The following is a 13,252-nucleotide window of genomic DNA, read 5'->3' on the forward strand; positions in this document are numbered from 1 at the left end:
TTTTTGGTCTGTTTGAATAGCTGCTAATATAAATCCCTGTGGGAAGAAAAACTGAGGAACAGAGAGTTGCCCCAAGAACAAAGACTTAGTCCCTCCTCTGAGCCCCAGGGTGGATCTAGGGCGAGGGGATCGGCCCAAGACCTGTGATTAAGGCGTGTTTTCTGTGCAGCATGTAATTACGGAGCCACACAAGTGGCCATGACTATGTTGAATGCTTCATGTTGGAAGTATTTTCATACTCCATCTTCACATTAAGGTGTTTATTAAAACAGGAAAAAGACCTAAGAAGGTATTGACACCATCTATATTAGATGATCACAAAATTATATATATAACGAAGCCATAAACAATGAATCAGCAAGCCACCTTCCCACAGACGACCATGACACAGTGTTTAGGGCAGGAGACATAGTCAGGGAGCAGAGATCACCAGGGAAAATTGTGTGTCTTGCTCAGGATGACCCAGGGCCAGGCAGGGTGACTGCTTCCTGCCTCCCTGTGGACTCTGTTCTAACTGCCTCCCCTATGACATACGCACATGTCAGACTTTGCCATTCATTAGACAGGCTGGAGTTTCTCTTTTAAATGTGTTCGCTCTAATTCTCATCTCCTGAAGCTGTGAAAGGTTACAGGGAGATGATGTGTTTGGTGCACGGGTTTTCATTAAATATTTTGAAGATGAATAAACACTGCCCATGCAGGGGGATGTACATGTACGTTTCAGCCAGAGTCAGTCAGCACTTGTTTCCTGATGGTGTTTACTGGGTCGCGGCTCTGAGGACACCTGGTAAAACAGCGTGTGCCGGGAAAACTGAGGTCCGTTTGGCTTTGACCCCTGTGTTTCTTTCTCTGTTCTGAGAAGCATGAGATGGTTTTGTGATTATTTTGTGTGCCTCAAGCTGAAACATTAACAGAATTTTGAAAGATTTGACTGTAGATCCTGGTAGATAGGGTAGAGCTAAAATCTATGACCAAAAAAAAAGCTGTGACTGAAACGCAGAGACTCACTTTGCCAACAGAGGTTCTGTCTAGTCAGTTATGGCCCTTCCAGTAGTCTTGTATGGACGTGAGAGTTGGACCATGAAGACTAAGCGCCAAAGAATTGATGCTTTCGAATTATGGTGCTGGAGAAGACTCTTGAGAGTCTCTTAGACAGCAAGGAGATCAAATCAATCGAAAGGAAATCATCCTTAAATATCCATTGGAAGGACTGATGGTGAAGCTGAAGCTCCAATACTTTGGCCACCTGATGCAAAGAGCCAGCTCATTGGAAAAGACTGTGATGCTGGGAAAGATTGAGGGCAGGAGGAGAAGGGAACGACAGAGGGTGAGACGGTTGGATGGCATCACTGACTCAGTGGACATGAGTTTGAGCAAGCTCCGGGGGATGGTAAAGGACAGGGAAGCCTGGCGTGCTACAGTCCGTGGGGTCACAAAGAGACACAACTTAAGACTGAACAAGAGCAACAGCAACCTGATAGCTGAGCTGCAAGTGGCATGGAGAGCGGAAAGGATCTGCAAAGCCCCAGGCTGTGTCTGTTGCAGCAGGTCCTGATCTAATCTGATAGAAGCAGCAGTACCTGTGTCCGGAGAGGTTAAAGCGTCTGCCTGGAATTCGGGAGACCCGGGTTCGATCCCTGGGTCGGGGAAATCCCCTGAAGAAGGAAATGGCAATCCACTCCAGTACTCTTGCCTGGAGAATCCCATGGAGGGAGGAGCCTGATAGGCTACAGTCCATGGGGTCACAAAGAGTCGGACATGACTGAGCGACTTCACTTCACTTCACTTCACAAAACTTTTACATACCATTTCATCGACCCCCACATTCAGAACTTCGTTTCTAAATAAGGAAGAAATATCAAATATTAAAACTTATTTTTAGATGTTTCACATGGTTCAAAAATAAAACTGAAGAAGTGTAAGTTGAGAAGTCTGGTTCCCACAGCCCGTCCGCCACACTTGGGTCACGCTTTGTGTTCGTTACTCGTTTCTACGCCTGGTGCCGTGTGAGGCACGTGCAAGCCTGTGCTCACTGTTCACTCCTCTTTCCATCTTCCTACCTAAAAGGGAGCGGATTTTGCCCCAACTTTGTCACTCATTCGTACCTTTTGGGAGTGCCTTTAGTACCTAAAGAGGTGTCTGCCTCCTCCTTTTCCATGGGTGGGAGAACTTGCTGTGTGCACATGCCTTGCTTGGTAACTCGTGCAAGGCTGAGCACCCTGGGCTGCTGCTGTTATGAACAGGGCCGAGAGGGCCACGGTGTGTAGACGTCTTCTCGTTCATAAGCAGCCCTGTCTATGACGAAGTTCTACCAGTGGGATTGTTGGGTTCAGTGGTAAATGCATCCATGGAAAATACACTTTTGAGGCAGAATCACCTGAATCGTAAATTAATCAATCAGGGGCTTCCCTGGTGGCCCAGTGGCTCAGCCTCTGTGTTCTCAGTGCAGTGGGCCTGGGTTTGATCCCTCCTAGACCCCACATAGTTGTGGCAACAACTATTTATAAGACCCAACACAGCCAAATAAATAAATATTTTTTTAAATAATTAAAAATAATCAGATCAGAAAAATATCACAGTTAACAGGTTATTTAATGACATTTCTTTTATGTATTTTTTAAATTTTGGTCAGAGTGGTGACATTTGCACTGTCCATTTCAGCGACCCACACTGAACACACTGAATTCTAATTTTATCTTGCTGTTCTGTCCCTAAGTTGTGTCCAACTCTTTCCGACTCCATGGACTGCAGCATGTCAGGCTTCCCTGTCCTTCCCTATCTCCCAGAATTTGCTCAAACTCATGTCTGTTGTATGCCATCCAACCATCTCATCTCTGTCATCCCCTTCTCCTGCCTTTTGTCTTTCCCAGCGTCAGAGTCTCTCCCAGTGAGTCGGTTCTTCGCATCAGCTGGCCAAAGTATCGGAGCTTCAGCTTCAGCATCAGTCCTTCCAATGAATATTCGGGACTGATTTCCTTTAGGATGGAATGGTTGGATCTCCTTGCAGTCCAAGGGCCTCCCAAGAGTCTTCTCCAACACCGCAATTTTATCTCACCCAGTTAGAAACAAAAGGCTGCCCTCTTTGAGTAAGGGCCCTCCTGAAAGTCATAAATGACTTGAAAGTTGTAAATGACGCGGGACGTTTCCGTGTGACTCCTGTGAGGTGAGACTTCGGTGGAGGTTTTCTTTCCCACAGGGCTCTGCACAGGAGTGTGCAGTGAAGTGTTGACATAAATACTGCCTCACCAGGGCTGCATTTTGTGCAGATTCTGTCAGAGGGGTGCATGTGAAGAGTTCGACGCTAATGGCGGAACAGTGGTAGTTTCCAAAGTGAGTGACCTCCCGTAGTGTGCGTCTAAAAGTAGCCGTTGTGACTCTTGTGCCGTCCGTCCAGGCCAGACCACATCACACACCATCACCTGTGAGAAACACGTTCAGGAGACAGTGTTTTCTGGGGTTCCCCTAAGGGGCTTGGAAGTCTCCATACAATCTCTGTACTTCCTGAAGGATTCAGTTTCTAATCACAAGCAATTCCATAACAAAATTTGAAAAATACTGTTTTAAAAAATATTTATTCACTGGTTTGTTTATTTGGCTGCAGTGGGTGTTACTGTGGTTTATGGGCTCTAGTTCCCTGATCAGGGATTGAACCCAGGCCCCCTGCATTAGGAGCACAGAATCTTAGCTATTGGGCTGCCAGGGAAGTCCCTGAAAAATACTGTTTTTTAAACCCTGCACAGTGTAACTTTTTCCTTCTGTACTGACAGGCTGAAAGGATTTTGGAGGAGCGAGAGGAGTGTGGGAGGCCGGAGGTCAGTCAGAGAGTTCAAGAGGCTGACCTTTGAACTCCGCCCCTCACAGCCAGCTCTGTCTGGAAGAAGGGTCCTGACCCCTTTCCCAGTGCCCTCTGGACAAGCGGAACTGCCCTGGCATCTCCTGACATGCTTTGGTGCTGGGGCCTTTGAGGTGCACTGTAGGGTGGTCTGACCAGCGGTGGCTGGGGTATTTGGACAGCTTGACCATTCCACAAGGCTGACCATTCAAAGTGTTAGTCGCTCAGTTGTGTCTGACTCTTTGTGATCCCAGGGACTATAGCCCTCCAGGCTCCTCTGTCCATGGGATTCTCCAGGCGAGAATACTGGAGTGGGTTGCCATTCCCTTCTCCAGGGGACCTTCCTGACCCAGGAATCGAACCTGGGTCTCCTGCATTGCAGGCAGGTTCTTTACCGTCGGAGCCACCAAAGAAGCCCGTTTTTCAAGGGCGTCATCATTTTCCAAAAACTCTTCTGACCGTCCAGGCTCAGGACAGCGGACCCAGCATCTTTGTGTCTGAAGGGCCCTTTCAGACGTGTGAGATACAATAAACAGGCTCATTCGCCTGGCAGCTCTGGAATTCCACGCTGGTCCCCGTTGTCTTGAAGCCTTGAGTTCAGGTGGATCCTTTCCCTCCCCCACCCCTTCTCCTGAGTCTGTAGAACTTTGAGTTTACTAGCAGGAAAGAATATTCACGTTCTGTTTTTTGAGATAGGTTAGCTTCCTTTGGTCTCAAAAATAATGAGTCCCAGATGATTATCAGATGGGGCAGAGGCTGCTTCAGTCATCTCAGGCCGCCCTCACACAAACCACAGACTGCATGGCTTAGACAGCAGACGCTGATTTCTTCGTAGTCCTGGAAGCCCTAGGTCCAAATGAAGGCGTGGGCAGACTCACTTTCTTGGCGAGCAGACAGCCACCTGCTTGCTTGTCCTCACATGCTCCTCCCTCTGTGTGCACCCCAGTGACTCTCTATGTGTCTCGATTTCCGGTTCTAATAAGGACCTCAGTCATGCTAGATTTAGACCCACCCTTACAACTTCGTTTTAACCTAGTCACTTTCGTAAAGACCCTGTCTCCAAATCTGGTTACATTCTGAGGTCCTGGGAGTTAGGACTTGAACTCAGGAGTTTGAGGGGCCACAGTCAGCTTCACTGTGGAAAAGACCCTGATGCTGGGAAAGATCAAGGGCAGGAGGATGAGATGGTTGGATGGCATCACTGACTCGATGGGCATGAGTCTGAACAAACTCAGGGAGATGGTGTAGAACAGGGAAGTCTGATGTGCTGCAGTCAATGGGATCGCACGACTGAGCAACTGAACAACAGTCAGCCTCTTGAAGAGGGGCGGGTGGAGCCTCAGAAGGTAACGGTAGTGACAGGAAGTGTGAGGGCGTGCCCTGTGCCAGGCTCTGTGCTGCTTTTCTCTTCATTTCATCCTCAGGATACTCTGATGGCAGTGTATGCTGCTGTCATCCCGGTGTGATGCGCGGAAGATGGACAGAGAGAGAGAGTAACTTGACCCAGCTTAGTAGACGGCAGAAAATGGGATTCGAAAAGCAGTGGTCAGCCTTCAGGGCTCCAGTTCCTAACCACTGCGTGCCTTGCTCTCCATACAAGCTGGAAGGAGCCCGTGGTCTAGTGGGGAAGCTATGGCTTCTGTAAGCAAACTCAGCTGCCCCGGGCCAGCCATCACTTGTGGAAGAGCTGATTCGAGAAGCCAGTCCCTCTTGCCCACCACACACGAGACCTTTTGCCTCCCTGGGGCTGCACACATTCCTAAGACACGCCCCACCACACACACACACACACACCACCACCAGCAGCAGCAGCGGTCGGTTTCTCTGAGAAAGACCCATTTTCAACTTTTCTGATTTCAGTCATCAGACAATAATTCCAATTGCTTTTCCACTGCCCGGAGAAGCCACCCTGATGGAAATCTGTCCTCCTTTCTTCTCTTGATGCCCCTTCACTCCTCTCCCGCCTCCCTGCATCAAGCACAGAACCTCACCCTCAATGGGGGATGTCAGCCAGTGAAAAGAAGAACCAGTCACAAGAGTTAAAAATGATGTTTTTTTAAAAATCAATCTGCATCCAGAAGTAAGAGTTTACTGCTCCCTCCCCACCTAAAAGAAAAAATCAAAATCTGCCCCTTTGCCTTTATTGGAAGAGCTTCCTGTCAGGGCTTCTGTACTCCACGACCTTCCTGGGGGGTTTTTCTGCAGAATTGGGACGAGAAAGGTGCGTACTGGCTGTCAGGAGCTAGTGACGTTGCTCTTGTCTTCTCAGACACTTGTTTCTGTTAGTGTTTTCGGGAGCACTCTTGTGGGGTTATCATCTCATATGGCCCTTCTGCACTTATCCACACGCTGATGCAAACAGAGAAGGTCACGTCGTGAGTTAAAGTGGAAAAGCAGTCCTTGAATGTTGGTTTTGTTGGAGTAAAAGAGAAAAACTCACATCGTCTGTGAAAAGATAGTAAGTGAAGCCATGAAAAGGAGCCTATCGAATTTTTGGCACCTAGATGAAGAGCCCCAGTGCCTCCAATAAAGGCGCCTTTGTGGGTCGGTGACTGCGCTGGAAAGGGCAGGAAATACAGTGCTGAACGGGGCCCTCAGAGGCAGGGTCCGTCCTCCCATCCGCTCCCTCCAGAGCGGGAGGTGTTATCTGCGGGGTAGGAGACTGGACAAAACGTCCTCTGAACAGGAGCATCTTTGTGCGAGGAACCTGAGAAACTGGACCGCTGCGGTGCAGCTGTGCAGGGGGGGACCAGCGCCGTGGACTCCCTGCGCAGAAAGGAACCCCGGGGAGCGGGGAGCCCAGGGCCGGAGGCAGGGCGGGAAGCAGCCTGGAATCCCCGGCCCCCCAGGAAGCAGTGGGGTGCGCAGAGGCACTGCCTGCTTCTCCTGGTGGGTGAGGTTTCAGGACTGGATGGAACATAGGCTCCTGGAAACCTGTCAAGGGGCGTTGATGGTGTTTTACGTCTCAAGAAAACACTATTAATTTTGAGAAATTTTCAGTAATATCCCTCACAGTTATGTCATTTGTGTTTCCATCTCAAAAGCGTTAGCTGCTGCTGTTTTATGAACTGTCTTTGGCTTGTACGATTTCTAGGAGCTTTTCTTCATCCTACGTTAACTGCCCAGTTACTGATGTTTGTTTCCTCAGAAAGTGCTGTAGTCTTAATAGAAAGACTTTAGGTCCTTTGGCTTATCTGAGTTTGATGTCCATTTAAGTCCGTTTTTAGTTCTGATTTAATAAAGCACCCTTTGTATATGGATCTTTTTTTTTTTTTTTTTTACTGGTGTGGGGTCTTTGGGTGATTTTTTTCTTTATTGAGACCTCCTTTGGCAAAAATGACCTTGTCTTATTTTTTCTGAACAGATTAATAACAGGCACTTGAACATTGAATTTCTCGTTTTAAATATTCAAGGAATTATCACGAGAGAAGCTTACATGAAAAGTGGTTCAGGTGGGGTGGGTCATTGATTTTTGACCAAAAGAATTTCTTGTCAACCAATTTAAATAAACGAAATTTATTTTCATGAGAATGAGATTGGCTCATATGATTTTGCCCATAATCTTGCTTAAGATGATTTCGTATGTCTTCAGATCTTTTTCAATAAATCAAGATTTCTTTATTCACTGGTCATTAATTTGGCTAATATTTTTTCCCCACAAAATTCTATGATTTTAACCTATTTGTCTAGCAACTTTTTCACACTCTCAACTTCTTTAGCTATTGACATTTATTTAATGTAGCATTCGATTTTTTATTTTTAAAATCTTTTAATTTTGCGATTATTTTAGACTTGGGGAAGAGTTGCAGAAATAGTACTGAGAAGTCCTGTATCTTTCTACCCAGCTCCCCGGTGTGACATGTCACCTGACCCTGGTCCAGTGACCAAAACCAAGAAACCAGCCCGAGGCAGTACTGTTAACCAGCCACAGGCCTGATTTAGGATTTTGCCTTCATGTCCTTTTTTGGCTCAAGATCCAATCCAGAACACGTGCTGTATTCTTAGTTTTCTCCAATCTGCGGTAGTTCCTCCACCTGCTTTAGTTTTTCAGGAACTGGACACTTTTGAGGTATCATTATTATTCAGTCACTAAGTCATGTCTTACTTTTTGCAACCCCATGGACTGCAGCATGCCAGGCCCCCCTGTCCTTCACCAACTCCCGGAGCTTGCTCAAACTCACGTCCATCGAGTCGGTGATGCCCTCCAACCATGTCATCCTCTGTCATGCCCTGTCATCCCCTTCTCCTCCCACCTTCAGTCTTTCCCAGCTTCAGGCTCTTTTCTAATGAATCGACTATTCACATCAGGTAGCCGAAGTATTGGAGCTTCAGCTTCAGCATCAGTACTTATTAGTCGTCTTTTATTTTGTAAGACGTCCCCCACTTAGAGTTCACCTGATGCTTTCTCATGCTTAAGTGGAGTTTACGGGGTTTTCCCAGAACACCACAGAAATGATGCTGTGCCCCGCTGGGTGTCATTTGGGGCTGCAGGAGGACCCCAGCATCTCGTTGCCAGTGCTGGTGACCTGGATCACCTGGCTACAGCAGCATCTGCGGGTTTCCCTCCACCATGAAATTACAGTTTTTCTCATTGAAATTAATAAATAACCTTGTGGGAGAAGCTTTGAAACTGTGAAAATATTCTGTTTCTCCTCTTGCCTTTACCCACTCATTTCAGCATCCATCAGTGGGTCTCGCCTGCAACAATAATGAGTACTGTGGAGTTTGCCTCCTGGCAATTTTCTTTTTCCTCATTCCTGTAAAATTTGTTCATTAGCATCTTGTCAAGAGGAGTGGCCCCTCTGTCTCATTTATTTATTCAACTGTTTATATCATACGGAGTCATGGATATTTGTTTTATTCTGTGAGTCATTATCCAGTACTGCCCTAATTTTGTTGCTCAGATTGTTCTAGCTTTGGCCATTAGGAGTGCCTTCGGGTTGGCTTCTGTGTTCTCAGGACACACCCACCTCGTTTTTGGAGGGCTTGCTTGCTTTCTGGTGTTAACTTTGCCACAGTCCTGGACCAACTCTTTGTTAGGTCTTCTCAACAGACACGTATGTGCACCTACCCACGTGTGCACACATATCTCTATTCATGTTATATCTCTCTCCGTGTGTGTGTGTGTGTGTGTGTGTTCATGTAGACATAACAAACATCTGTTCATATCACACTGAAACCTCTGACCCCTGTCCAGCAACACAGCGTTTGCTCTGCCCGTTCCTTCCCCTTTCCCTACTTGGAGCCTGTTTCCCTGACAGTAAGACGCCTGTATCTCATTATCCGACCTCCACTTTCTTCAGTCCTGTTCCAGGAGCCCTTTTTTTTACCCCCCTCTCTTTGGAAATTAAGTATTTTCTTTACCTAAAATGACTTGGCTTTGCAGGACTCGACTCACCTTTTTTCACTTGCCAACCCGTGACACAAACTTATGATTCTTTTTGTCTTTGGTTTTACAGTATATAATCAGAATACTGTTTTTCGGAGTCCCCTAGCGAGCTCTTTTCCTCCCCTCCCTCTTCAGCGCGGTTCTGTTGTGCCCATAGCGCAGCTCGTTCATTTGCTACACTGTTTACCTTGCATTTAGAGGACACACCTGATCCTCCCTGATCTTAATTACGTATTTGGGGGTGGGTGTGAGACAACCGTGGTTCCAAGCAGCAACACTCATTTTCCTTACATACAGATAAGGCTCGATTTTTTTCTTCCCAGCACCCCTTGCTGTTGGTCCTAACGGAGAAGTGTTGGATAACATGTTTAAAAGCACCATCTTCGGCGGCTCACCTTCTGTGTCTTTGGGGACACTTTTAATTATACGTCCAGCCAGCAAACGAAAATATCAAAAACATCCCCCTCCCCAAGATCCCCAGAATTTCTTGTTTTCCTTCATAAGGCCCACTCTTCAACTTCTACATTGTGCATCTCCTGTTTTGCCAAATGCCTAAAATCTTCTTTAACACACTGCATTGAGGTAGTTTTCCTGTCTCTCTGCCTTCTTTTGCAAAGCTCACCTCCATCCGTCCTGCCCTGAGCTCAGCTGTTTCCTTTCTCTCCCGGCTCTCACACTGTGGTCCCGGTTTCCTGACCTCCTCTCCTACCTGATACGGATCTCGCCCTGCAGACAGACTCTTTGTGTGCCGGGAGCATTAGCCTCACTCCATCCATTCTGGAGCAGCCCAGCCCCTTCCTTTCTGGTCTCGGCAGGCTGCCTGCTGCCTTTTCTCACAGCCTCTCCAGTTCCCAGTTCCCTGAAGTCACCAGCGTCTGTCCCCACCACCCGTTCCCTCCCACCCTCAGGGACACGGCTCCTACAGGCTTTGCCTCCCAGGTCAGCCAAGGTCACGCGTGGGTCTTTCTCACCTTGACATAGCTCAGGCTCCTCGAGCAGAGTCCCCAGCACACCTCCAAGGCAGAAACAAGCCTTAGAGGCAGAACTGACTTCCAGGAAGCGTTTGCTTTTGTTTGGACTTCTTCCTTTTTTTAGCTCCTCTCCCATCCCTGCCACTTACTCACAGCAGCACTTCTGTTGGTTCCATGTTTGTCCATCCAGGGCTTACCAGGTGGCGCTAGAGGTGAGGAACCCACCTGCGAATGCAGGAGACGTGAGAGGCGTGGACTCGATCCCTGAGTCAGGAAGATCCCCTGGGGGAGGGCGTGGCAGCCACTCCAGTATTCTTGCCTGGAGAATCGCGTGGGACAGAGGAGACTGGAGGGCTCTATAGTTCATGGGGTTGCAAAGAGTCGGACACAACTCTGCACGCACGCAGGGGTTAAATGATCACCCCTTCCACATGGAGACCATGTGTTAGGTACCTTTAGTTGATATAATGTGTCTTTACCACTTTTTTTTTTTTTTTTTTTACAAACTGCCATAGTACGTAGTAAACACTGTGATTTCACACTTCCGTGACTAGGAAAAGAAGGGCATGGGAAAAGCTTCCTTCTTCCCCTCCTTCCTGCTGTGCTACATTCCTCTGACAGATGTGAACTTGAAATTTGAAGAGGGCAATCACTGAGGAAACTTCTCATATATCTTAGCCAAAATTATTTGATTCATTTTTAAACATCACCCCCTTCCTCTCAAGTGGGGAACCTATATTACACACAAAGTAATTAATTTCCCTGACAGCTCTATTTTTTTGTTCTAATTAATGGCCCTTGCTTGGCAGTCTTGTGTTTTTGGAAAGGGACAAAGTGCAATATTTAATAAGGGCCATAGTAAATGAAACCCTAGAATGTCAATTAGCTTGATTTCCTCTAGGACATAATTTGTACTGCTTTTTTTGCCAACAAGAGAGAAGGTTATTTATTCGGTAATAAAGTTTTCTTTCCTCTCATAGAAAGTTCTCTGTGCAGAATTCCACCTCTTGCTTGGTCCTGGCATAAGTACACCATCTGGATCTATCATGGGACCATTTGTAAGGAAAAACAGCCTCATGCTTTGTTTTTGGTCTTTTAAGAATATGAGACCTAATGTGGACCTATAAATGCCAAATCCCACTTTGTAACAGTTTGTTTTAGGAGATATTACAGAGATGGCTGTCTTTGGGTGCCCTGGATTTATTCTTCTATTAAAAACAATAATTCTTAATTGTCTTAAACTGAAAAAGAAACCATTCAATAATCTCCCCTCAGAAAATCTTTAGGTAACAGACAACCATTTTAGACGTGTGTGTGTGTGTGTGTGTGTGTGTGTTAGTCGCTCATTCGTGTCCTACTCTTTTGCAACCCCATGGACTGTAGCCCACCAGGTTCCTCTGTCCGTGGGGATTCTCCAGGCAAGAATACTGGAGTGGGTTACCATGCCCTCCTCCAGGGGATTTTCCCAACCCAGGGATTGAACCCAGATCTCCTGCGTTGCAGGCAGAGTCTCTACCGCCTGAGCCACCATATTCCAAGTGATTGCCCAGTGCAAGAGCTGGGCCATGAGAGTGGACTTCAGAGAGCTCTGTGTGCGCCTCAAGTTAATGAGAAGCAGGAGAGGGAGTGCATGCACTGAACATGGAAGTTGAAAGTCAGACTTCGTGACCATTAAACAGTGGATGTTCTAAGAAGCCACCGTGCTGTATGAGGGCAGAAAACATGGAAATTTGGCCGAGAAAGAGTGAGGATTTCTTAGGCTAAAGAAGATAACCAGTTTCTGAAAAGGATGAAAATCAGCTTTTAAGATGCTTTCCTAAGAACGCCTTTTACAGATCTCAAGTCAGGCTATTTCTTTTCACTCGTGTGGCTGCTTTCTGGTGAGGAAGAATGAAGAGATGTTTCTAATAAGCAAGGAGTGCGTTGCAGCCCAGTGATGTAACCAGTTGGCTGCAGACCGAATTACGTTTCTTTCTGTTATCAAGTCACATCAGAAGGCCCTGTTTGCTGTGCGTCTCAGCGCGGCCCTCCGTTGAGAGGCACACAAAGCCCAAGTCGGGGCCCGGGGAGGGGAGGGCGGCCGTCACTTGCCATCTATCTCCCAAAGTCAGGAAATCGCAGCTCTGGCTTGCGTAGGAGAGCACAAACATCTGGCTCCCAGCGCGCGTTCAGAATTTTCCTTGAGCTCCAATTAGGGTGACTGTGGTAGAAAGTAATCCAGGCTTCTGGCTCTTCCCACACGTGAAGCCCACGGCGAGGCTAGGCAGTGCAGGGCAGCCAGGCAGAGAGAGCGGTCCCTCCTGGATTGCATCTGAGCGCCCGGGCACCCGCTCCCGGTCCTGCTGCCCACGGCATCAGGAGGCATAGCTACGGGGCAGGGATCCTGAGCCTGTAGCCTCGAGTCAGCACCGGCCACACCATGCCGAACGGAATTAAGCCAGTAGATCCGCTGGACTCACTTTCAGCCGTCAGCACAGCCTACCGCGGTGGCGGGCAGCCTGGCACCTGCAAGTACTGGATCCTGGACCTAGGTACCTACCTCCCTGCAGCCCGCGTGGCTCCCCAACTGTGTTCTATCAGGCGGCGGCGGTGCGCTTGAAAACAGAAAGGGTCTGCGCTTTACCACTGAGATGGGTTGTCTGCCTTGTAAGGGGCTGCATAGGGGAGCTTTGCAGGAGACTTCTAAGAAAGGGAAGAGAAACGGGGCGCTGGGTTCTGGGCAGTGCTGTGGTGATTGATTTCTCGGGTCGTCAGTTATTCTTCATATCTAAGGATTGCTCTTGATTAGTCTTTTTTTTTTTTCCCTTGTAAATGGCATAAAACAGTCTAAAGTAATCTGTGCCACTAATTGCCTCCTTCTTACAGGCATGTGTCTGTTTCAGGTTTCACTTTGTTTAGGGTTTTTCAGACTACTCTGATGTCCTGCATGTGTATTTAGATTCTCTGTTTGCTTCCTTTAGGATCTGCAGCCAAATGATAATATAAAGTTATATGTGGGGACGGGTCTGCCAGTAACCACCAGTTTATTTCAGGGGAGCGTATGCGCCCGGCTCCGGTTTA

At 47.6% G+C, this 13,252-nt stretch overlaps 1 protein-coding gene across 10 annotated transcripts in view; it reads left to right on the forward strand.

The window, feature by feature from the left end:
- The window catches only part of TRIO (trio Rho guanine nucleotide exchange factor), a 363,061-nt gene that overhangs the window by 285,176 nt on the left and 64,633 nt on the right, over positions 1-13,252 (forward strand). The window contains exon 35 of one of the 10 annotated variants that reach the window (XM_086361243.1): positions 2,871-3,570. The exons of the other annotated variants lie outside the window; for them this stretch is intronic. Coding sequence (XP_086217369.1) covers positions 2,871-2,971 — 101 coding nt within the window. The 3' untranslated portion in view covers positions 2,972-3,570. Of the gene's footprint in view, positions 1-2,870; positions 3,571-13,252 lie in introns of those variants that run through there. 10 annotated transcript variants of the gene reach the window in all.

The sequence above is a fragment of the Bos grunniens genome, chromosome 20 (assembly GCF_055505025.1).
Source record: "Bos grunniens cultivar Pamir isolate PY7600 chromosome 20, Bosgru_T2T1.0, whole genome shotgun sequence".
Lineage (NCBI taxonomy): Eukaryota > Metazoa > Chordata > Mammalia > Artiodactyla > Bovidae > Bos > Bos grunniens.